At 40.5% G+C, this 26,812-nt stretch overlaps 1 protein-coding gene across 1 annotated transcript in view; it reads right to left on the reverse strand.

Annotated features, from left to right (window-relative positions):
• Nucleotides 1–26,110, reverse strand: part of CRY1 (cryptochrome circadian regulator 1) — a 103,314-nt gene extending 77,204 nt beyond the window's left edge. The window contains exon 1 of the mRNA XM_025403485.1: nucleotides 25,042–26,110. Coding sequence (XP_025259270.1) covers nucleotides 25,042–25,199 — 158 coding nt within the window. The 5' untranslated portion in view covers nucleotides 25,200–26,110. The remainder of the gene's footprint in view (nucleotides 1–25,041) is intronic.
• Between the last annotated feature and the right edge of the window lie 702 nt (nucleotides 26,111–26,812).

Here is a 26,812-nt window from a genome sequence, read left to right on the forward strand (position 1 = left end):
TAGGCTATTAAGAAATAAATTTGGTTTTAAATATCCTTGGTTGAGTTGTCCATTACCCAACAGACAGATAAAAAGGACTGGAACTCAGGAGAATTAGGGATTTCTAATGTACGAGTTATTTTGCTTTTGTTTCCCTGCCTCACCACTTAAAGCTATGTTTGGGGAAAGTTTTTCAATGCTGGCATGGAGATTAAAGAGAAAGAAAATGCAACAGGCTACAGGTCATATATGTTAGACAGTAATCTAGGCCATGTGGTAAATGCAATATATAACCAGCTGGGTCATAGTTGTTTTTGTTTGTTTGTTTGTTTGTTTTGTTTTTTGAGACAGAGTCTCACTCTCGTTGCCCAGGCTGGAGTGCAGTGGCGTGATCTCGGCTCCCTGCAACCTCCGCCTCCTGAGTTCAAGTGATTCTCTTGCCTCAGTCTCCTGAGTAGCTGGGATTACAGGCATGCGCCACCACTTGCCCGGATAATTTTTGTACTTTTAGTAGAGACAGGGTTTTGCCATGTTGGCCAGGCTGGTCTAGAACCCCTGATGGGTGATCCGCCCACCTCAGCCTCCCAAAGTGCTGGGATTACAGGCATGAGCCACCACATCCAGCCGGGTCATAGTTCTTAATCAGGGCTCATTATATTCATAATGGGGTTGGGGGGACAGGGGTTTGCAAAATAAATCTCCTAAGCACCACCCTGGATATTACTTCTTTGATAGATTTGGGGTAGAAACTGAGAGTATACTTATTTTTTTTAAGTTCCCTGAATGGGCTGACTCAGAGGGTTATGAGAGAAGTTTCTGGAATGACAGAAATACTCTATTATGACCAGGATGGAATACTATTTGGGCTTTAAGAAGCAGAAAATTCTGTCATTTGTGATGTGAATGCACGTAGAGACTTTATACTAAGTGAAACAAACTAGGCAAAGAGAGACAATATCCAGAATACATAAAGAACTCTCAAAACTCAGTAATAAGAAAATAATCAACCCAATAAAAAATTAGCAAAAGATTAGAATAACACACTTCACCAAAGATATATAGATGGAAAATAAGTACATTAAAACAGACAACAACAAAATGCAAATTAAAACCACAATGACACGCCACTACATACTTATTAGAATGGGAAAGAACAAACCTGACAAAACCAAATGTTGACAAGGATGAGGAGCAGCTGGTCTCATACATCATCAGTGAGAATGCAAATGGTATAGTCACTTTGGAAAACAGTTTGGCAATTTTCAATAAAGTTAAAACAGAAGACAAAAATCATAAACAGTGGAAAGGCGTAAAAAGATCACAACGCTAAGAAAAATGAAAATCAAAAGTTTACCATTACGGAATAAATTAGAAATAGAAATGGGCAGAATCTACACAATATTGCCAAATAATATGACATGTAGGTGTTTGTAGGAGATCACAATAATTTGAAAGAAAAACAGTGAAATGACGGGACCCACAAAAAGACAGGAGAGTTAAAACCAATCTAACTTAATTAGTAAACTTCAAACAGTAAACACAACAAATGGAATAGAAAAAGTATTCACAAATGTGTTAGAAGAAAAATAATCCCACCAGATTATCATGCTAATGGAGCAACAGACAGACATTCTCCAACTAAAAGAACTTGAGAGAGGGGCAAAAGCTGGGCAATGACATCAAGCCAAACAACAGATAAATGGAGATAAAAGGACTGCTGATAAGTTCTGAATTTATTTAGAAGTAAAAATGGGCTGGGCATGGTGGCTCACACCTATTTTCCCAGCACTGTGAGAGGCCAAGAGGGGCAGATCACTTGAGATCAGGAGTTCGAGACCAGCCTAACTAAAATGGTGAAACCCCATCTCTACTAAAAATACAAAAATTAGTCAGGCATGGTGGCACACATCTGTAATTTCAGCTGCTGAGGAATGAGGCACAAAAACTTCTTGAACTTGGGAGACAGAGGTGGCAGTGAGCTGAGATCATGCCACTGCACTCCCAGCCTGGGCGAAAGAGCGAGACTCTGTCTCAAAAAAAGGAGTAAAGCCTGGGCGCGGTGGCTCACACCTGTAATCCCAGCACTTTGGGAAGCCAAGGCGGGAGGATCACCTGAGGTCATCAGGAGTTTGAGGCCAGCCTGGCTAAGACAGTGAAACCTTGTTTCTACTAAAAACAGAAAAAAATTAACCAGGCATGCTGGCACGTGCCTGTAATCCCAGCGACTCGGGAGACTGAGGCAGGAGAGGAGGTTGCAGTGAGCTGAGATCGTGCCATTGCACTCCAGCCTGGGTGACAAGAGTGAAACTCTGTCTCAAAAAAAAAAAAGTAAAAATAACTAGGAATTTTGGTGTATAGAACAAAACAAAACAGAACTCTTATAAACTTCAACAAAGTAAGAATAATCTAGCACTGGTAGTAGAAAGAAATACAAGTATGTTAAATGATTCTATACTATGAAAGACAATGAAATGGACGTGGTCCAAAATGAGACACTTATTCCCAATACTTCATGTTTTCACAGATGGAAGCAATTTCTACTTCATAACCAAGATGAAAAAGTAAAAGGAACATCTTCAATTTATCTCTGCCTCTGCATTAAAAAACAAGGAAGTTCACATGCTCAACCCAGCCCTATAGGATGTAGTTTCTATTCTCCCATGCAGTAAAATTATAGAGGCATTATCCACTCCTGCTGTGGTTGACCAGCACAGTCTATGACTATGTTGCTAAACAAGTCTGTCTAATTCAAAAATAAAGTATCATAAGGCTCATTCTAACTACACAGTCATACAACCTAGTTCTTATTAGGAATAAAGTGAATATTATTTCTGACAGTACAATCCTCCTTTACGTGTGTCCATCTCTCCTTTGATTAGCCCTACACTGGGAAGGTGAAGATGTTATTGCCCATCCCCCAACACCAACTTTATAGTTCAGTAAAATCATAATTCTAAAATAATTTTTACAAGTTTATTCTGTTTAGTTATTCTTACATTTTACTTCCTTGTTATATTCAAGTAAATTTAATTCTTTTTATTTTAAAATAGTGTATATAATATGATCCCATCTTCATTTATCTATATCCATTCATCCTTTCATCTTTAAATGTGCATAGAGATACCCGGAATGATTTATATAATGTTTAAGATGGTTACTTCTAGATGGTAGATTAAGTTTTGTTTTTTTGTTTTTTTTTTTTAATGACAGGGTCTCACTTTGTCACCCAGGCTGGAGTGCAGTGGCACAATCTCAGCTCACTGTACCCTTGACCTCCCAGGTCCACGTGATCCTCCTGCCTCAGCTCCCCAACTAGCTGAGACTACGTGGGACTACAGGCATGTGCCACCACACCTGGCTAATTTTGCATGTTTTTAGAGATGGGGTTTTGCCATATCACCTAGGCTGGTCTCAAACTCTTGAGCTCAAGACATCCACCTGCCTCAGTCTCCCAAATTGCCCAGGATTACGGGCATGTGCCACTGTGCCTAGCCTAGATTAATTTTGTTGTTGTTGTTGCTTTTTGTTTTGTTTTTGCTTTTTTAAAACAGAGTCTTGCTTTGTTGCCCAGGCTGGAGTACAGTGGCACTGGAGATCATGGCTTACCACACCCTCGACCTCACATGCTCAAGCGATCCTCCCACCTCAGCTTCCCAGGCACATGTCACCACACCCAGCTAATTTTATTTATTTATGTATTTGTTTGTTTGTTTGAAAAGACTGAGTCTCACTACATTGTCCAGGCTGGTCTTGAACTCCTGGACTCAAGCAATCCTCCCATCTTGGTCTCTCAAAAGGACTCAATAAAAGAAATAGGAAATAGTCTACAGAAGCATTTGCAAACTATGACCCATAGGACAAATCTGACCTGTGGCCTGTTTTTGTATAGCCCACAAGTTAAGAAATGCTTTTAATTTTTAAGGGCTGCATAAAAAAAGAAGAATATGAGACAGAGACCTTTGTGGCTCACAAAGCTGAAAATATTAACTGTTTAACTCTTCAAGAAAAAGTTGCCAGCCCTTATAGTATCGACTCTATATTGACAAAAGGTACAATCTACTGTAACTCATAATTCACTGATATACAAGAGAACTTTACATATTAAGGAAATCAAATTTTATCACATAGACTCCCTTTTATCCCTTGGGATGTTGTCTTTAGATTTTCTATATGATATGGTGATACTGGCATGCACTACTTTTATGATTATCTAAAGTTCCCAATCTTTTCTTTTTGATTTTAGGATTCCATGTTAAAAAGACCTTTCTCATTTCAAAGGCACAAAAAAAAAAAAAAAAAAAAAAAAAAAACCTCCTTAGTTTTCTTCTACTACTTTTATATTTATAGTTTTGTTTTTCACATTTTAAATCTGAGACATCTGGAAAACAGGCCCTTCCATGACTAGGAGAAAATAACAATCTATACAGAAAGATACCAGACTACAGATTAATTATGGGAAGAAGGTGCTGGAAAAGTGTAGGGGAGAGGAGAAGGAAGACAACAAGCAGGAGTCTGTGACAAGGCTGAAATCTTGAAACTGACTGAATGATAATTTATAGGTTTCCTTCTTTCTCTCACTAGAAAGCTTCAAACTGTACTCTTTGTTGAACCCTTGACAGATGTTCTCAACTGAGGATGTTTCATGGGCCATGAGGCAGTCCGTTCCTATTCCATAAGAACAAGAGCTTCAGTAGAGAACAAGATCCAATCACCATTCTCTTTGTATCTGAATTTATCTCTGGATTGTTGTATTTCTCTTTGTTACTATTATATACATAATTTTTCTTCCTGTTACCTTTGCTAACTGGTTGCTTATATGCAGCAAGCGGCCAGCCAACTATGGGTCAAGCCAGCTCACTGCCTTCTTTGTAAATAAAGTGTTATTGGAACACAGACATCCTAATTAGTTTCATTCTGCAACAGGGGAGGCGGGTAGCTGAGAGAGAGATCATATGGCCTGAAAAACCTAAAATATTTATCATTTGGCCCTTTACATTAAGTTTGCCAATCTCTGATATATAGGGAAATTGTTTGATTACAATTTTTTGAGGTAAAATTATAATACATATAATACAAAATTAATATATATTTTTTGAGACAGTGTCTCACTCTTTTGCCCAGGCTGGAGCGCAGTGGCACGATCTCGGCTAACTGCAACCTCCGTCTCCTTGGTTTAAGCAATTCCTGCCTCAGCCTCCTGAGTAGCTGGGACTACAGGCATGTGCCACCATGCCCAGCTAATTTTTATATTTTTTTGTAGAGACGTGGTTTCACCATGTTGGCCAGGCTGGTCTCAAACTCCTGACCTCAAGTGATCCACCCTTCTCAGCCTCCCAAAGTGCTGAGATTACAGGCATAAGCCACCGCATCCAGCCCAAAATTAGTAATTTTAAAATGTACAATTCAGTGGCATACAGTACACTGATAATGCTCTGCAACTATCACCTCTGTCTAGTTCCAAAACACTTGTAACACAAATGGAAACTCATTACCTTGTATCCATTAAGCAATCACTCTCTATTTTTCCCCCTGCCCCTGGCTACCACTAATTTGCTTTCTGTTTCTATGAATTCACCTGTTCTGGATGTTTCATATAAATGGAATCCTATAATATGTGATCTTTGGTGTCTGGTTTCTTTCACTTAGAATGTTTTTGACATCCATGTTGTAGTATCTCATTTCTTTTTATGGTTCCATCATGTGAACAGACCACATTTTGTATCCATTCATCAGTGGACAGACATTCAGGTTCTTCCCACCTTTTGGTGATTGTGAATAGTGCTGCTATGGACATTCATGTACAAGTTTTTGTTAGAATGCCTGCTTTAAATTCTTTTGGAATTCTATGAGTGATATTGCTGGTAATTCTATGTTTAACTTTTTGTGGAACTGCCAAAATTTTCTACAGCAGCTGTACTATTTTATACTCTCACCAGCAATGTACGAGGGTTCCAATTTCTCCACATCTTCACCAACACTTACTTTCCTTTTTAAAATTTTTTAAATAATAGTCATCTTGGTGGATATGAAGTGGTAGTGCACTAAACTAGTTCCTTTTGACTTTGTTATGTCTCTCTTCCTGGGATCTCAAAATATAATCAGTGACTCCTCCTTTTCCAAAACCCTACATGTCACTCAACTCTGATGGTTATTCCTCCTTTTAATTATCTTCCTTTCATTCAATCTTTCCTTTCTATTCCCACATTACCCCCAAATTATGCCCCCATTACAAAAAATATTAACACTAAGCCAGACAATTAAAAAGGGTATTTTAACCTCAAAATTAGAATCTGACCCCATACCATACATAATACCAATAAAAGGCTTGGTAGCACGTTCTCTAAGACATACACACTGTAGCATAGTAATTTAATATTAACTGATTCTATTATAGCCTTTTAACTCCTGCTAGCCTATATCACATAAAACAAGAAAACTAAAAAATACATGTCATTTAGATATTTAATTTGTTGTTGTTGTTGCTATTGAGAAGACAGAGATAGGATAAGATAAAAATGGAAAAAGTAACAACAGTCAATAGAATCCTCTTTTTAAAAAATAGTATATTTTCTTTATCTCTAGGAAACCCTAATATCCAATTATTAAAAATATGCAATCCAAACCAAATAAAAATATTTGAGAATGAATTTTATAATGTCAAATTTTAAAAACCTATCGTTATATCTTTTATTATTATTATACTTTAAGTTCTAAAGTACATGCGCACAACATGCAGGTTTGTTATATATGTATACATGTGCCATGTTGGTGTGCTGCACCCATTAACTCATCATTTACATTAGGTATATCTCCTAATGCTATCCCTCCCCCAACCCCCTACTCCACGACTGGCCCCAGTGTGTGATGTTCCCCACCCTGTGTCCAAGTGTTCTCATTGTTCAATTCCCACCTATGAGTGAGAACATGCGGTGCTTGGTTTTCTGTCCTTGTGATAGTTTTGGTATTACCATCACAGAAATCATACAGTTCTAGAACTAGAAGGGACCTTGGCAATTATGTAGTTAACATACATTAAAACTACTAAGCCAGGCTCGATGGCTCATGACTGTAATCCCAGCACTCTGGGAGGCTGAGGTGGGTGGATTACCTGAGTTCAGGAGTTCAAGAACAGCCTGGCCAATGTGATGAAACCCCGTCTCTACTAAAAATACAAAAATTAGCCGGGTGTGATGGCGCAGGCCTATAATCCCAGCTACTTGGGAGGCTGACGCAGGAGAATCGCTGGAACCCAGGAGGTGGAGGCTGCAGTGAGCCAAGATCATGCCACTGCACTCTAGCGTGGGCAACAAGAGCAAAACTCCATCTCAAAAAAACCCAAAAAACTACTAGTGATCTCCAATTTATCAATTCGCACAAATAACCAAATGCCTTCTATACCCTGTGCAAAGTGTACAGAGGCCATACTGACTGATGGACATGGCTAATTTGAGTTTGACAAAAATAAAATAGGCTACCACTTTATAATACATCCGATTCCTATTCCGATCAGTTAAAGTTCTATACATATGAAGAGTCAGTTGTGTTTCTCAAACATGTTTATGCCAGCTGAACTTCTTATGTTAATCACATAATTTAAATTTTATATAAACTGATTGAGAATATAAAAAATAAAGGTGTTTTATAGAAAATGAAACTGAATGCTTCAAAAAGGCTTGATAAAAGGTGAATCACCAAAAAAGTTTGTCTAATTAACTATCTGTAGATAAGACAGCTATACTAGATGGGAAGAAAAAAATGTACTAAAGGAATTCTGTATTCAAGTTTGCTTCACCATGGTCTTTTACGTTTCAATCAACTTTAAAGAATGATAGGCAATATCAGTCTGCGGGTGTAATTTATGCAGGAAAGCCAACTCTAAATTCCATCGGCAAAATCAGCAGAACAATACTCATTTATATATTCAATACACAAGGACATATTGACACTTACCCTGTGCCAGGTATTTAGCCACCAGACCTAACTATGGTTTTAAAAATATTACTCTGAATTCCACATGGAGCAGATGGGAAAGGCAGGCACAAAAATGGAAGTGGAGAACTTAGGAGGCTTTTACAGTAATCCTGTAAAAAATGCTGGTGGCCTGGATATTATGATAGCAGTGGGAGGGTGTTATTTGAATGGATATGAGACTTAATTTGAAGGAAAAAGCTCTAACAATTGCTGAAGGACTAGATATGAAGTTTGAGTACAAAAAGAAGAAGGGGTAGCTCCTGGGTTTTTGCAGAACTAGGTGAATGTTGACATTTAATGTGATACAGAGAAACCATAGGAGGTGGAGGAGATGGGGACAAAATCAGCTTAAGATGCTTATTTTGAATCCAAGTAAAAATACTAGATAGGCAAGTATGGAATTCAAGATAGAGGCCAGGGCAGGTAATACATGACAGGAAATTATCTGATATTCAAGTATGCAAGTAGATGAGCTCACCTAAAGAATAAAAGTAGATAAAGAAGTGAGCAAAAGAACTCAGACCTGGAATCAAGCCCTACATCAAAAACCATCAAATTAATGCACACTTTTCTGTTTCTTCTTCTTCTTTTTTTTTTTTATGATATCCTTTTTCAAGTAACTGCAGGTTCCAATGGTGTCAGACAAGGGAGGATTTTTTAGAAACTTCCTTTTCAGGCTGGATGCGGTGGTGCATGCCTGTAATCCCAGCACTTTGGGAGGCTGAGGCAGGCAGATAGCTTGAAGTCAGGAGTTCAAGACCAGCCTGGCCAACATGGTGAAACTCCATCTCTACTAAAAATACAAAAATTAGCTGGGAGTAGTGGCACACACCTGTAATCCCACCAGCTACTCGGGAGGCTGAGACATGAGAATCGCCTTGAACCCAGGAGGCAGAGGTTGTAGTGAGCTGAAATCACGCCACTGCACTCCAGCCTGCGTGACAAAGACCCTGTCTCAAAAAAAACAAAAAACAAACAAACAAAAAAACTCTCTTTTCATATAAGTACACTGACTCGTGCATCTTCAAGAAGCTGATCTAGTTTGGATATCTGTCCCTGCCCAAATGTCGTATTGAAATGTAATCCCCAATGTTGGAGGTGGGGCCTACTGGGAGGTGACTGGATCAAAAGGGCAGATTTCTCATGAATTATTTAGCATCATCCCTCTTGGCACCGTCTTTACAATAGCGAAGTCTCATGAAATCTGGTCATTTAAAAGTATGTAGCACCACTCCCCCTTACTCTCTTGCTCCCGCCTTTGCTATGTGACATGCCTGCTCCCCCTTTGCCTTCCACCATGATTGTAACCTTCCTGAGTCTTCCCCAAAAGCAGATGCTGCTATGCTTCCTGAGCAGCCTGCAGAACCATGAGCCAATTAGACCTCTCTTCTTTACACACAACTCAGTCTCAGGTATTTCTTTATAGCAATGCAAGAACGGCCTACTACAGAAGCATTCTAGAATAACTCCTCTCTCAGTCTCATATCTCACACTCCGCACTCCCCAACACATACACATAAACACACACACTCACACACACGCCTCTAGAGCACACACTCATCACCTTTACCCCTTTTCCCACCCCTTTAAAGTTGTCTCTTCTTTGTGCGTTCACAATTGTCTTTGCAGATTTCCACAGAGGTCTTTTTCAACATTGTATGTTCTAACTGTCCTTTAGCGGTGTGAAAGTTTCCTTATGGGCAAGAACCATAACCTTCATCTTTGTATCTCCAATGACTCACACACTACCTGGTAGATAACAGGCTCTCACTGAAAGTTTTCCTGAATGAATAAAAGAAGGGAGAGAGATTTACCCAAGGTCAGTCCCACGGCCAATTAATAGGAAAGTAGGAATTATAAAGTAGGTCTTAGTACAGTCAGATGTCCTAAACTCACTTCAGTCTGTCATTCAAAGAATTACATATACAGGCCTCACCTTATCTATATATTTTATTTCTTATTCATCATCCTATGAATCCACTATGCTGTCTTAACTAAAAGTCTAGTTACCTAACCAAAATTCACTTTTCCTCAGCCTGTCCAGAACCTATGCCTTGAGCTAATCTCTTACCTCTCTCATAAAAAATCTCCCTTGCATTCCAACCTTAATCATTTCCCCCACTCCCCTCCCCTCACCTGCTACACACACCTTTGTTAACATCCTATTCAATTTGATTTCTATCCTTACACCTACATTGACGTGTTATCTCAAGGTTCACCAAAAGTCTTTGTAACAGATAAAGTATAATTTTCAAAATAGTAAAATCATGACTCTCATACAAATATGAAATGAAGATCTGGTAAAAATTTTAATTCATTGATTAAGGAAGAAAGAAGTAAGATGTTAAAACTGATTAAAATGATAATGTGATTTACTATTTCTCAACTTACAAAATTCATTTTCATGGCACAAACATAATTTGCATTGTTATGGGCAGAAAACATTTGTACTGCTTTCAGTTTTCTACAACTTAACTTTTACCCCTTTTTACGGAATTGTAAAACAGCCTTGTCAATCAAATATCCCTTAATCAGAATCATGTAACTCCTAGAGAGTCCTCTGAACAATATCTAGCATTCCAGATATACAATAATTTCCTTTTCCCACTTCTAAGTCTTTGATAATTTTTCCTACATAATTGTCAAAACTCATCCTAACCTGCCTCCTGTAGTGCAATGTAAAATCACTCTTGCCACATTCAGTTTCCATAATATGGCACTCTCCTGGATCCTCTTTTACCTCTCTGATTCTCTTTTGCCTCCTTTACCAGCTCCTATTCATCTTAAATATAGTATTCACTGAGTTTTCTCACGGGGCTTTTGACTCACATAACTTTTTATGGCTGTATCCAATCTCATCCAGGCATACTTCATCCATTACTTATGCAGGAATTATTCCCATATGCACAGATCCAATGTCTATAATTCCCAGAGTTACATTTCTATTTTCTTCATTTCTCATGTTGGTATCTTAGCAGTGTTTCAAACTGGTCAACAACCTAAACTCACTCTATTCCTCATCTAAATATGGTCTATTTCTGTGTTTCCTAACTTAATGTCTAATTGTCACAGAGGCACAAAGTATGAGGATCTTACACTCTACTTTCTCCCTCACCTTCCTCCTCTATGAAACTGTTTTCCAGGCAGTCACCTAAGCTTTCCACTGTACCTCTACAGCCTTCCTCTTATATCTTCCCCTTCCTCATAGCCTTTCCCCTTGTTCAAGCCTATATTATCTTTCACTTGAACTCCTGATAAAGTCTCCAAACTGGTATCTTGACTCTCTCTCCTAACATTCACACAGCTACTAAATTTATATTTCCCCAAACAAGGGCAGCTTTTCTGAACTATACCCACTTATCCGAGTTCTTATATAATAGGCAACAATGTTGTTTTAGGGTATCCACCTACTTCCTACTCATTCTACTTAGTTACTTCAGTCCAGGCAAGCTGATTCCACCAGCAAAGCACACTTCAGCTAAGACAATCATAAACTCATGAAGACTAGTTCAGAAACTGGCCAAAAAGAGCTAATGAAGTGCCATAAGACTTTTGCTGAGACTTCTGGGCCAATGGTGTATGCTTTTTGCTGAGGTAAATGCCATTGTTATTGCTGTATTTTGCCACCAGAGGACAGCCTGTTTGAGAAGTCAAGGCAGTTCAGAGATGCAAAGATAAACGTGATCCTAGTAACATCTTCTGAGCCCTAGCATCAAGAGATGTCCAAAGCCAGTTTCCCTTAGGTTATTCAATTACATCTACCAATAAACTTTCTTTTTGCTTAAGCCTGTTTGACTCAGGCAACGAACTAGCAAACAAAAAAAGTACTAAATAACACCTCCTATCTTTTCATGCACTATATGACTCAGCTACATCAGCCTCATCACCACTATCAGAATACTGTGCCCTTCCTTAAGCTATTCCTTCAGTCTGGAATTCACTTCTCTCTGCTTGGAATTCCCTTCCCTCCATGCCTTGCTTATTAAGATCCACTTTATACTTCAAGTTGCAGTTTAAATGCCTCAGTGAAATAATCATCAGAGACTAGAAAGAAGCAGAGGGGCAGATTATACAAGGATTTGAAACCATGCTATGGCTTTTTGAACTTTAACCCAAGGGTAAAGAAATGTCATTAAAAGGTTTTAAAGCATAAATGACATGACCAAATTTTCAATTTTAAAAAGATCACTTTACTTGCTATACAGAGAATGAATTAGAGAACGGAAAGGGGGACAATGATTTGTAAGCTACTAAAACAATCTAGGTAAAGAGAATGGTGATATGGGCTAACGAGACAAGGGAGACGGAAGAATGTATTTTTGTAACTATTTTATTTCTTAATAAATCTTCCTCTGTACTGTAAACTCCCTGAGGGCAGAGAAATTATCTGCTGACTACCATGCTATCCACAGAAATTAGCAAGTAATTGCCACACAGTAAGGACTCAAATGGGTAAATGGAAGTATCATTTGTGAAGACAGAAAACACAGGAAAACTCAGTTTGGGGTTTGTTTGTTTTTGAGCAATAGAGAAGGATGAAGATGAACTCTGTTTTGGACAAGCTGAGTTTGAGGTAATACAATACATTCAAGCAGGCAAATGGGTATATATGATACATACAAACACATACACATGTCTGGGGATCAGGAAAAAGATTTGCGCTGAAGACACTAACCTGAAAATTCTGGGCACAGACGAGTAAATGGTAACTGACTTTATGAGAAGAGATAAGATTGCTTAGAAATATGTGAAATGAAAAGAGGGTGGAGATCACAGACCTCACGGGCATTTAGAAGTTGAACAGAAAAGGAGAAGCTAAGGAAGAACACTAATAGCGCTGGCAGGAAAGCATAGGAGAGTCCTCTAATAAAGCCAAGAGAAGAAGAGGAAGTCCTCTAATAAAGCCAAGGGAAGAAGTGGTCAAATGTGTCAAACATTGTTAAAAAAAAATTAAAAAGAAAAAAAGAAAGAAAAAAGTCAGGGAATGGGCAGATTAAAAGTATCCTTTGGATAAAAATAGCTTTGGTAGAGTGGGTGGGAGTGGAGCTGGACACACCTTAGTTTGGAGTGGGTTCAAGGGTAAGTAGAATAAAAAGAAACCAAGTCAGCCAGTATTAGACATCTTGCTCAAGAAATTGGCTACAAAGAAACTAAGATACATAGTTGCAAGAGTGGAACACAGTCAAGGCTAAGTTTTGTTCCTTTGTTGTTACAGATTGTGTATGTTTTACAGAATTTGATCTTAAGTATGTTTAAATGTTGATTGGAGGCAACCTAAAAAGAAGAAAAAGTAGAAGAAAAGGTAAGAATAAATATAAAAAATGAGCAGTCTTTGAAATGGAGCACAGAAGAAGGAACTCGTTTTGAAGAGGCAGCAGTATCTCTTCCACTGAAGTTGTATACTAGAAGGAAGAACTAGTAAGGATGTAGGCACATTTATGGATTTAGTTACTGAAAATTAAGAGAGTTTACATGTGATAGCTTCAAATGTGTAATAAACATATTGAAGTTTAAATACTAAAACAAATCTGTTCATTGAGAATTTTTTCTAAGTTATGAGTTTAAGATAGACATTAACATAATTACATAAAATAGCTGTCCCATCCCTAAACCTTAGATTTTTAAGAAAAATTAAAACAATATTTAATGCCTACTATGTATAAGACACTATGCTGTGGAGAACACAAAAAGGCTCTTTCCCCAGATATATGAATAGCTTGTGTCCTCTTCTTTTAGGTCCCTGTTCTCACATTCTACTTTATTTCTCTCCATTGAATTTACTACCACCTGATATATTATTTTTTTCTTATTGTCTGTTTTCCCCTCTACTGGAATAGGGCAGCAACTTTTTCTGTTTTGTTCACTGCTGTATACCCAGCATCAATAATACTGCCTATAATGGATAGGGATACAAAATAAAATTTTGATTTAAGAGGCAACTTCTCTTCAGGAAGGTACTATCTGTTAAGTGGGAGAGAGATTATATACAGAATACACCCCTGCTATGGTCTGAATGTCTGTCTGTGTTCCCCCAAAATTCATGTTAAAACTGAATCCCTAATGCTATAGTATTAAGAGTTGGGGCATTTAGAAGGTGACTTGGTCATGTGCATTGTACTGTCATGAGAGGGATTCGTGCCTGATATAGTTTAGATATTTGTTCCCTTCAAATCCCATGTTAAAACTTGATCTCTAATATTGGAGATGGAGCCTAGCAAGAGGTATTTGAGTCATAGGGACAGACTAAGACAAAAAACTGGTACCAGGAGTGGGATGTTAAAACTAAACTTTAAACTAAAGCTGCTTAGGGGTTGTAATCCTAGTCTCTGATAAAACAGACTTTAAACCAAAAAAGATCAAAAAAGACAAAGAAGGGCATTACATAATGGTAAAGGGATCAATGTAACAAGAAGAGCAAATTATCTTAACTGTATACATGCACCCCAAACAGGAGCACCCAGATTCATAAAGCAAGTTCTAGGAGACCTACAAAGAGACTTAGACTCCCACACAATAATAGTGGGAGACTTTAACACCCCACTGTCAATACTAGATCAACGAGACAGAAAATTAACAAGGATATTCAGGACTTGAACTCAGCTCTGGACCAAGCAGACCTAATAGACATCTATAGAACTCTCTACCCCAAAGCAACAGAATATATACATTCTTCTCACACCACATAGCACTTATTCTAAAATTGATCAATAATTGGAAGTAAAACACTCCTCAGCAAATGCAAAGAACGTAAATCATAACGAACAGTCTCTTAGACCACAGTGCAATCAAATTAGAACTCAGGATTAAGAAACTCACTCCAAACCACACAACTACACGGAAACTGAACAACCTGCTCCTGAGTGACAACTGGGTAAATAAAGAAATTAAGGCAGAAGTAAGTAAGTTCTTTGACACCAATGAGAACAAACAGATAACATACCAGAATCTCTGGGACACAGGTAAAGCAGTGTTAAGAGGGAAAGTTATAGCACTAAATGTCCATTATCAGCAAGCGGGAAAGAGCTAAAATCGACACCCTAACATTACAATTAAAAGACCTAGAGAAGCAAGAGCAAACAAATTCAAAAGCTAGCAGAAGACAAGAAATAACTAAGATCAGAGCAAAACTGAAGGAGACAGAGACAGGAAAAACCCTTCAAAAAATTAATGAATCCAGGAGCTGGTTTTTTGAAAAGATTAACAAAATTGATAGACCGCAAGGCAGACTAATAAAGAATAAAAGAGAGAAGAATCAGATAGACACAATAAAAAATGATAAAGGGATATCGCCACTGATCCTACAGAAGTACAAACCACCATCAGAGAATACTATAAACAGCTCTACTCAAACTAAAAACTCTAGAAGAAATGGATAAATTCCTGGACACAAACACTCTCCCAAGACTAAACCAGGAAGAAGTCACATCCCTGAATAGACCGATAACAAGTTCTGAAATTGAGGCAGTAATTAATAGCCTACCAACCAAAAAAAGCCCAGGACCAGATGGATTCACAGCCGTATTCTACCAGAAGTACAAAGAGGAGCTGGTACCATTCCTTCTGGAACTATTCCAAACAACAGAAAAAGAGGGAATCCTCCCTAACTCATTTTATGAGGCTAACATCATCCTGATACCAAAACCTGACAGAGACACAACAAAAAAATCTAATTTGAGGTCAATATCCCTGATGAACATCGATGTGAAAATACTCAATAAAATACCGGCAAACTGAATACAGCAGCATGTCAACAAGCTTATCCACACGATCAAGGCGACTTCATCCCTGGGATGTAAGGCTGGTTCAACATATGCAAATCAACAAACGTAATCCATCATACGAACAGAACCAATGACAAAAATCACATGATTAGCACAATAGATGCAGAAAAGGCCTTGGACAAAATTCAACACCCCTTCATACTAAAAAATCTCAATAAACTAGGTATTGATGGAATGTATCTCAGAATAATAAGAGCTATTTAAGACAACAAACCCATAGCCAATATCATACTGAATGGGCAAAAGCTGGAAGCATTCCCATTGAAAACCAGCACAAGACAAGGATGCCCTCTCTCACCACTCCTATTCAACATAGTATTGGAAGTTATGGCCAGGGCAATCAGGCAAAAGAAAGAAATAAAGGATATTCAAATAGGAAGAGAGGAAATCAAATTGTTTCTGTTTGCAGATGACATGATTGTATATTTAGAAAACCCCATCGTCTCAGCCCCAAAACTCCTTAAGCTGATAAGTAACTTCAGCAAAGTCTCAGGATATAAAATCAATGTGCAAAACTCACAAGCATTCCTACACACCAATAATAGAGAGTCAAATCACGAGTGAACTCCCATTCACAATTGCTACAAAGAAAATAAAATAACTAGGAATACAACTTACAAGGGATGTGAAGGACCTCTTCAAGGAGAACTACAAACCACTGCTCAAAGAAATAAGAGACAACACAAACAAATGGAAAAACATTCCATGATCATAGATAGGAAGAATCAGTATAATGAAAATGGCCATACTGCCCAAAGCAATTAACAGATTCAATGCTATTCCCATCAAGCTACCACTGACTTTCTTCACAGAACTAGAAACAACTACTTTAAATTTCATATGGAACCAAAAAAGAGCCCGTATAGCCAAGACAATCCTAAGCAAAAAGAACAAAGCTGGAAGCATCACACTACCTGACTTAAAACTATACTAAAAGGCTACAGTAACCAAAATAGCATGGTACTGGTACCAAAACAGATACATAGACCAGTGGAACAGAACAGAGGCCTCAGAAATAACACCACACACCTACAACCATCTGATCTTGACAAAAACAAGCAATGGGGAAAGGATTCCCTATTTAACAAATGGGGCTGGGAAAACTGGCTAGCCATATACAGAAAACTGAAACTGGACCCCTTCCTTACACCTTATACAAAAATTCACTCAAGACGGATTAAAGACTTAAATGTAAAACCTAAAACCATAAAAACCCTAGAAGAAAACCTAGGCAATACCATTCAGGACATAGGCAGGGGCAAAGACTTCTTGACTAAAACACCAAAAGCAATGGCAACAAAAGCCAAACTTGACAAATGGGATCTAACTAAATTAAAGAGTTTCTGCACAGTGAACAGGCAACCTACAGAATGGGAGAAAATTTTTGCAATCTACCCATCTGACAAAGGGCTAATATCCAGAATCTACAAGGAACTTAAACAAATTTACAGGAAAAAAACAACCTCATCAAAAAGTGGGCAAAGGATATGAACAGACACTTCTCAAAAGACATTTACTTGGTCAACAAACATATGAAAAAAATCTCATTGTCACTGGTCATTAGAGAAATGCAAATCAAACCACAATGACATACCAGTTAGAACAGTGATTATTAAAAAGTCAGGAAACAACAGATGCCAGAGAGGATGTGAAGAAATACGAACACTTTTACACTGCTGGTGGGAGTGTAAATTAGGTCAACCATTGTGGAAGACAGTGCGGCAATTCCTCAAGGATCTAGAAACAGAAATATCATTTGACCCAGTAATCCCATTACTGGGTATATACCCAAAGGATTATAAATCATTCTACTATAATGACACATGCACATGTATGTTTATTGTGGCACTGTTCACAATAGCAAAGACTTGGAACCAACCCAAATGCCCATTAATGATAGACTGGATAAAGAAAATGTGGCACATATACACCATGGAATACTATGCAGCCATGAAAAAGAATGAATTCATGTCCTTTGTAGGGATATGGATAAAGCTGGAAACCATCATTCTCAGCAAACTAACATAGGAACAGAAAACCAAACACCACATGTTCTCCATAAGTAGGAGTTGAACAATGAGAACACATGGACACAGGGAGGGGAATATCACACACCAGGGCCTCTCAGGGGTTGGGGGACAAGGGGAGGGAGAGCATTAGGACAAATAACTAATGCATGTGGGGCTTAAAACCTAGATGACAGGCTGATGGGTGCAGCAAACCACCATGGCACATCATGTATACCTATGTAACAAACCTGCACGTTCTGTACATGTATCCCAGAACTTAATGTATTAAAAAAAAAAAAAAAAAAAAAAAAAAAAAAACTAAAGCTGCTTAAAAGAGTTTAGAGAGCTCAAAATAAAACCAAAAAAGCTCATACACAAGAAAAACTTTAAAACTTCTTAGAGACAGGTTAAGTGGTTGTGACAAAAATGCTGATTAAAATATAGAAAGTAAAGGCCATTTTCAGGAAGTCTCAAATAAAGTTTTTAAAAACTAAACAAAAAAATTGGCCACATTATATGTTATGCTTGTAACAAAAAACTTGGCTACATTGTATCCATGCCTAGGACTTTGTAAAAGGCTGAACTTAGGGTAATGACTTAAGCTACCTGGCAAAAAAAAGTTTCTAAACAACACAGCGTTCAAAAGGTGACATGGCTGCTTCTAACAGCCTACTATCAGATATGTGAGTTCAAAAAAAGACAAACTTAAAGCTAATAATTAAGAGAAAACAGAGCACACAAATTTGAAAAATTTACAACCTGACCATGTGGTAGAGGGAAGTTTTCAGGAGAGAAATCCAAACTACCCAGCCCCAGGTACCAGGCCCTACCAGAACAACAGGTTGTTAAAGCAATTAACATGACTAAAAGAGAGCCAGTTGTTAACAGTCAAGACAATGGGGAAAAGCCCCCAAGACATTCCAGGCTACCCCTTCCATCACAGGCTCAGAGACCTCCTCAGGCAAAATGGTTTGGGAGGCCAGGTCCAGGGTCCAGGGTGTTGCTTCCTTGTGCTGTCTTGAGATGCTACTCCCCACGTTCTGGCTGCAGCCAGGGCTCAAAAGGCCCCAGGTACTGGTTGGACTGCCACTCCAGTGGGTGCAAGCCACAGGCCTTGATGGTTTCCAAGTGGTGTTAAGTCTGCAGGTATACAGAATACAAGATCCATGGAAGCTTGGCAGCTTCCACCTAGATTTCACAAGATATGTCAAGAAGTCTGGGTGCCCAGGCAGAAGCCTGCCACAGCAGAGCTCCTACAGAAAGATTCTACCAGGCTAGTGCCAAGGGGAAATGTGGGGTTAGAGTCCCCAGAGAGAACTCATTGGAGCACTGCCCAGTACAGCAGTAGGAACAGGGGCACTGCCCTCCAGGCCCCACAGTGGTGGCAGTCTAAAGCCAAGAGAAAAAGAAAAAGGTGTGGTCAAATGTGTTAAATACTGTTATGAAAAAGAGAGAGAAAGAGAGAAAGAGACTAAGAGAGAAAGAGGAAGGAAGGAAAGGAAGCAAAGGAAGGAAAGGAAGGAAGGAAGGGGAAAGATCAAAAGTATCCTTTGGATGTAAACAGCATACACCCTCAGCCTGGAAAAGTTGACAGACATTAGACTCCAATCCATGAGAACAGCCATGTGCGCTATGCCCAACCAAGCTATAGAGATGCAGCTGCCCAAGGTTTTGAGAGCCCACCTCTTGGACCAGTGTGCTCAGGATGTGGGAGGGAGTGGAAAGTGAGGAAGTGGAAAGATCAAAATAATCCTTTGGATGAAAACAGCATACACCCTCAGCCTGGAAAAGTGACAGACATTAGACTCCAATCCATGAAAGAAGCCATGTGGTCTGCCCAATCAAGCCATAGAGATGGGGCTGCCCAAGGTTTCAAGAGCCCACCTCTTGGACCAGTGTGCTCAGTTATGGGACATGAGTCAAGAGAGATTATTTTACAGCTTTAATATCTACCCTACTAGGTTTCAGACATGGGTGGGTCCCTTTTTGTTGGTCAAGTTTTCCCTTTTAAAATGAAAATGTTTACCCAATGTCTGTTCCACCATTGTATCTTAAAAGTAAATAATTTGTTTTTGATCTTACAGGCTCATAGCTATAACGAACTTGCCTCGAGTCCTGGATAAGACTTAAGTTGGTGCTAAAACTAGTTAAGGCTTCTGGGGACTTTTAAAGAGATGATTATATTTAACAACAGAAAAAAGACAAGAGGGTGGGCGCAGTGGCTTACACCTATAATCCCAGCACTTTCGGAGGCTGAGGCAGGAGGGTTGCTTTAGCTCAGGAGTATGAGACAGCTTAGGCAACATAGTGAGATCTCACCTCTACGAGTAATAAAAAAATTACCTGGCCATGGTAATGCATGCCTGTGGTTCCAGCTACTTGGGAGGCTGAAGTGGGAGAACTGCTTGAGCCCAGGCGGTTAAGGCTACAGTGAGCCATGATCCCGCCTCTGCACTCCAGCCTGGGCAACAGAGTGATACTCCATCTCAAAAATAATAATAATAATAATAATACAAGAGATTTGGGGGGCTAGAAGTGAAGGAATATAGATATTTGCCCTCTTCAAATCTCATGTTAAAATGTTATCCCCAATGTTGGAGTTGAGAGGTGTCTGGAACATGTGATAAGATCCCTCATGAATGGCTCGGTGCTATCATGTAATGAGTGATTTCTCACTCTATTAACAGAACAACTAATTGTTTAAAAGAGCCTGGTACCCCTCCCTTCTCTCTCTCGCCATGTGATATGCCAGCTCCACTTCCCCTTCCATCATGATTAAAAGCTTTCTGAGGTCCTCACCAGAATCAGAGGCTGATGCCATGCTTCTGTAAAGCCTGCAAAACTATGAACCAAGTAAACCTCTCTTCTTTATAAATTACCCACCCTCAGGTATCCCTTTATAATAACACAAACAGACTAAGGGAGTGCTCTTATAAAAAGGGCTGCAGGAACCTGTTTACCCCTTCCGCCATGTGAGGACACAGAGACAGCGTCATCTGTTCAGCAGAGACACTGAATCCGCTGGTGCCTTGATTCTGGAAATCTTCCAAAACTGTGAGAAATAAATTCCTATTGTTTATAAACTACCTAGTCTAAAGGTATTTTGTTACAGCAGCTCAAATAAACTATTAATAAAACAATACTAACATTCACAAATGAGGGCAGCAAATGCTAAGAGTGATGTGAGAAGCAACAACAAAAAGTGGTGTAAGAGTTCGGAATACTGCTAATCATCCCAGACAAGTACAGAGTTGTATAATCATCCATCACCTTCTAGAACAGTTTCATCATCTCAAAAAGAAACCTTGTGCCCCTTAGCTATCACCTATCAACTCCCCAGCTTCCCCAGTCCTAAGGAGCCACTAATCTGCTTCCTGTCTGTGTACATTTGCCCACTGTGGACATTCCACAAAAACAGAATCATATAATACATGGAATTTTGTGACTGGCTTCTTTCATTTAGTTTGTTTTTCAAGGTTCATTCATACATGTTGTAGCATGTGTCAGTATTTCATTCCTTTTTATGGCCAAATAATATTCCAATATATGACTATACCATATTTTGTTTATCCATTCATCAATTGATGGCCATTTGGGTTGTTTCCACTTTTTGGCTATTATGAATAATGCTTCTGTGAACATTAGTATATAAGTTTTTGTATAGGATAATTTTTCTAAGAGATGTGAATTTTCATAAAGCTTATAAATTTATCCAAATCAAAAAATTGTATTCTGAGACAATGTCCTTCAAATTTTTTGTTGTTGTTGTTTCTTTGTTTGCTTTTTAAGAGAGAGGGTCTGTCTCTACCCAGGCTGGAGTGCAGTAGCCCATTCATAGCTCACTGCGGCTTCCAACGCCTAGGCTCAAGTGATTCTCCTGCCTCAGCCTCCCAAGTAGCTGGGAGTGCAGGCATGAGACTGAGCTCAGCCAAACTTTTTTTTTTTAAATATTAAAACATCCTTTTCAAACGAAAGGATGGCAGTATAAAAAAGTAGTTTTGTTTAATGTGCTTATTAGGTAAAATAACTATTTAAAATTTTGCTTTTCTGTTAAATCCAAAAGTCTAAAAAGTGTTGATCAAAGAAAATACAAGATAGTTTCTAAAGTAAACTAAGAAGGTTTTCCCCCCAGAGTTGAAATCACATATTGTAAACAGTAGAAAATGAAATACATAAGCCAAAAGGTAGATCTTGCCAGGCTAAGGAATTTGGGCATTATCCCATAGTCAATAAGTAAATTAATAAAGCTGTTTAAATATAAAATTATTGACTCTAAGATATCACTATATTCCACAAACAGTAATTGAGTTACTACTATATAAAAAGCACTGAATTTGGTACTATGAGTGATTCCAAAAAGACTTTTGCCTCTGACACTACCAAAACCACTCCAGATAAAATTCCAAATGACTTCAAATTGCTAAATCCAATTTTTATTTTTCAGTTCTCATCTTACTTGACCTATCAGTAGCATCTGACATAAGTAAAACACTCTCTCTTCCTTGAAATACTTTCCTTCTTTTTTTTTTTTTTTTTTTTTTGAGACAGAGTCTGGCTCTATTGCCCAGGCTGGAGTGTAGTGGCACGATCTCGGCTCACTGCAACCTCTGCTCCTGGGTTCAAGTGATTCTCCTGCCTCGGCCTCCCTGAGTAGCTGGGATTACAGGCAGGTGCCATACGCCCAGCTGATTTTTTGATGTTTTTTTTTTTTTTTACTAGAGACAGAGTTTTGCCATATTGGCCAGGCTGGTCTCAAACTCCGGGCCTCAAGTCATCTGCCTGCCTCAGCCTCCCAAAGTGCTGGGATTACAGGTATGAGTCACCATGCCTGGCCAAAACACTTTCTTTACTTGGCTTCTAAGGCACCATACTCTTCTGGGTTTTCGTCTTACATTACTAGTGGCTCCTTCGCAGTCTCATATGCTGGTTCTTTCACAGCTCCACAATTTATAAACATTAAGAGTATTCAAGGTTCGGCCCTTGCACCACTTGCATCTCTTGTCTATCTCCTTTTCTTAATGCTGTCAGTCTAACGGCTCCACTAGAATGTAGCTCCAACAGGGTGAGAATCGGGGACTGTTTTGTTTATACTGGATCCCTTGCACCTAAAACAGTGCCTGGCATATAGTAAGTGCTTGACAAATATTTGTTCAATAAATAGATGGATGAATACATGGCTTTATATGTTATCTATAATCTCATGAATTCTCCAATTTATACTCCCTGCCTGGATCTCTGTCTGCAGCTCCAGACACATCCAACTGCCTATTTGCTATCTCCATTTGAATGTGTAAAATACATCTCAAACTTAATGACTTAATGGAAGAGAACTCCAATCACCCTCCCAATGGCTTCTCCAGCTGGCTTCACTTTCTTAGCAAATTGAAGCCCCATCCTTCCAGTTTCTCAAGCCAAAAATTTTCTCAAACAGTAAGCTGCCACTACATAAAAAGCACTGAATTTTGGTGCTTTTTATATAGCACCAAACTATAACTCCTTTTTTTTTTTTTTTTTTTTTTTCTTGAGACAGAGTACTCTGTCACTCAGGCTGGAGTGCAGTGGCACGATTTCAGCTCACTGCAACCTCCGTCTCCTAGGTTCATGTGATTCTCATGCCTCAGCCTCCTGAGCGGCTGAGATTACAGGCATGCACCACTGTGCTCAGCTAATTTTTATATTTTCAGTATTAACAAGAGACAGAGTTTTGCCATGATGGCCAGGCTGGTCTTGAACTCCTGGCCTCAGCCTCCCAAAGTGCTGGGATTACAGGGATGAGCCACCGCACCCAGCCTAACTCCTTTTCTTTCTCTCACACTACATATCCAATCTGCCAACAAATACTGTGTATTCTGCGTTCATAATATAGCCAGCATCTGTTTTTTTCCTCACCACATCCACAATTATCACTATGATTCAAGCCTTCTCATCTCTCACCTGGATGAATGCCAACAGCTTCTTAATTGGACTTCCTGCTTCTTGTCCACCTCCACTCCCCAATTCAGAACCACAAGCAGAGAAATTCTCAGATTTGTTCTCAGAACAAGCAGAAAAATTCTTTTTCAAACTTATGTCAGATCACATTACTTCTCTGCTCATAATCCTGCAGTTATTCCCACTTCACTGAGTAAAAACCCAAATCTTGAAAACTGCTTATAAGGCTCTCTTCAGTCTGGCCCTAAGTCAACTCTGACCTCATCGTCTACTATTTTTCCCTCACTTATTCTGCTCCAGTCATACTGGATTCTTCTGCTGTTCTTTCCAAAGGTCAAGCATATCTCTGCCTTTTCCCTTACTCCTCCCTTTGCCTGGAATGGTCTTCCCCTAGATATCTGCATCCCACCACCTCCTTCAGGTATGCTCAACAGTCACCTTCTCTGTGACTTTTCCCCTGATCATCATATTTAAAACTGCAACCTCATCCCTACCCTTGTATTCTTTATCCCTTTACTCTGCTCTATTTTTCTCCACAACACTTACCACCTAAAATACTACATATTTTACTTTCTGCTTGAAGACATGACTTTTTGTCTTTCACTCACTGCTATATCCCTAGCATTTAAATCAGTGCCTGGCACATGGTAAGTGATCAAGAGTCTCTGTGTTGAGCTAATGCTTTCATTTCCACCAGGGGGCCCAACGATCACGTAGCCCGGTGTTTCAGGAAGATCACAAAATATCTCTAAGATTTCTTTGTGCTCTGATCCCTAGAAGGACTACAACTTGCCTAGAAAGAAAAACTGTGCTTTGTCTCGGCAACCACAAGGAGGAGTTGAGAAAAAGAGCCGAGCAGAGAAACCAGATAATGCTGCTTCCCTTGCTTTTCCCTCGGTAACCTCAAGGTGGAAGAAAACTGGATCTGGAGCCAGCTGTACTGAATGAATGATTTTTCTCCATACTATGAGTTACCTAGACACAAACGTAAACAGGAAACATCACAATCCTTTCGAATGCCACAAACAGGCCAAGGGAATCCATATACACAGGCCACTAAGGACAGGAAGGGTGTTTCTTTAACTCCAGCACTAAGAATTCTCCACAAATTCAGGGGAAGAGCTCCCGTTAGCACAGAAAGACACATAACTAACTCACTGAGGAAGGCCGAGTGTTTCAGGTCGTCAGTACTCTCTGGCCAGAGAACTATTAAGTCAATTCTATTTAATACTTAGGGCACCTACAATTCGTTAGCGGTATAAGGAAGGCAGTCCCACGTCTAAATTCTCAGATTTGGCGGATCGCATGGAACTCATTAACATCAGATTCATTAAACACCCAAATCCATTTCCCACGGGCTTGTGACTCACCGCCACCTGTTGATGCCCACGTTGGAGGAGCCGGCGAACCAGGGGTCCAGGATGTAGACGCAGCGGATGGTGTCGGCGCCCTGAATGCATTCCTTCAGGGCGGGGTTGTCGTGGAGCCGGAGCCCCTTTCGGAACCAGTGCACTGCGTTCACCCCCATGCTGGGGGCGGGCGGCGGGTCCTCCACGGAGAAATTCAAGGAAGGAGGCTCCGGCTCATAGCCGACACCTTCGCTTCCAAGAGAATTGCCTCACCCGAGGAGTAAGGAAAGGGCGGTAGAGGGGGGACAGGAAAAAATGACTCCAAGGAGGGGACTGGAGAAGGCGGGGGCGCTGGAAGCGCAGTGAGAAGATGAATGGAGGTTGCCCAGTCGGCGGAGTCCGGGTTTGACGCCCTTTAGGAGCCCGCGCCCGCCGCAACCTCCTGGAGGCGACGCATAACTTCGAGGGCCTCGGACCTCCGGAGCCTGAGCAAATTCCACGAGCTCGAGCCGCCACGACGGCCCGAGCTGGCACGGACGGCCCCAGGAGGTTCGTCACGGAAACCTCGCCCCACCAAGGCGGCTCCTAAAGACAAAACGGCCCGCCCGAGGTGAGTCACCGAGGAGAACCGAAGGGGAATGAGCCCCTGTCGGCGACGCTGTCTCTCGGCCCAGGAGAAAGGACCGGGGACGGAGGCGAGAGGCGGTGGTCGAGGCCGCTGGACGGTTGCCGGCCGGTGACCGGTCCCGAGGCTGCCCGGGTGACTCTGCCGCCGCCGCCGCGTCAGCGGCCTCGGCCCCGCCCCCGGCTCCTCATTGGAGGGCGCGCTCCCCACGTGACCACCGGCACCTCACGTTTCTGAAGTGTGTTTACTACACTGACTCGGAGGGGGAATCTGCTCGCGCTTCGGTCGCTTTTGGAGGGGCGGTAGCCGCTTGATCCCAGAACTGTTGACCCTCGCCCACACGCTGAGCTCACTGCCTTCGCCCCTTTCCTGTGCCGACTGGCGGGCCGTCCCTTGGAGGCAAACCGTGTTGACCACAGGCCCCTTGTGAGGGAAGGCTTAGCCCCGCCCCCAGGGGCCGTGAGCGGGCACTATTGGCCGAGGCTCGGTGAGACCCGGATGAGCACGGGGATGCGGGGAGCTCGCGGGCGCGCGCGCTGGTCAGAGAGGCGCGCGTGCGCTCTCGCTGCGCTCCAGAGGGTAAGGGGGCGGGGCCCGCGGGCCGAAGCGCGCTAGGTGATTCCTCCCGTGGGATTTGGGGAAGGCCTGGAAATTGTCCGGTGTCTTTCAGGAGCCAAAGGTGGAGTCGGGCGGAGAGTGAGGGGAGGATGGAGTGGAAGGAGGAGAGTGGGAGGCTCCACGTAGATTTCAAGTCCAAACCATGTGCTTGCCAGAGAACCCTACTTTGGAGATTATGGAGCTGTGCCCCTCCACTCTCCTGGCCCTTGGGTGCCTCCTCCCCCTTGTACATGCTCTGGGGAAAAGGGTAATTGGCAGGACGGATGCCAGGCATTCCTGGACTTCCTGGAATTTTTTAATACTAGCGATATATATCATCAACGTTTCACCCCTAATCTACATTTAATGTAGTTTACCGGTCTCTTTGAGACTGGACGTTTGTCTACTTTTCCAGCGACAGTGAACTGCAGGCCATGCCATCTCTTAGATATTTGATGCCCTTAAATTCATTCAATGATTACTTTTTGAGTGAACTAAGCACTGCTCAAAGCACTAGAGATACAGGAGATACTTAATAAAATAGACACAGACTCCAGTCCTCTTGGGGTT

The sequence above is a fragment of the Theropithecus gelada genome, chromosome 11 (genome assembly GCF_003255815.1).
Source record: "Theropithecus gelada isolate Dixy chromosome 11, Tgel_1.0, whole genome shotgun sequence".
Taxonomy (NCBI): domain Eukaryota; kingdom Metazoa; phylum Chordata; class Mammalia; order Primates; family Cercopithecidae; genus Theropithecus; species Theropithecus gelada.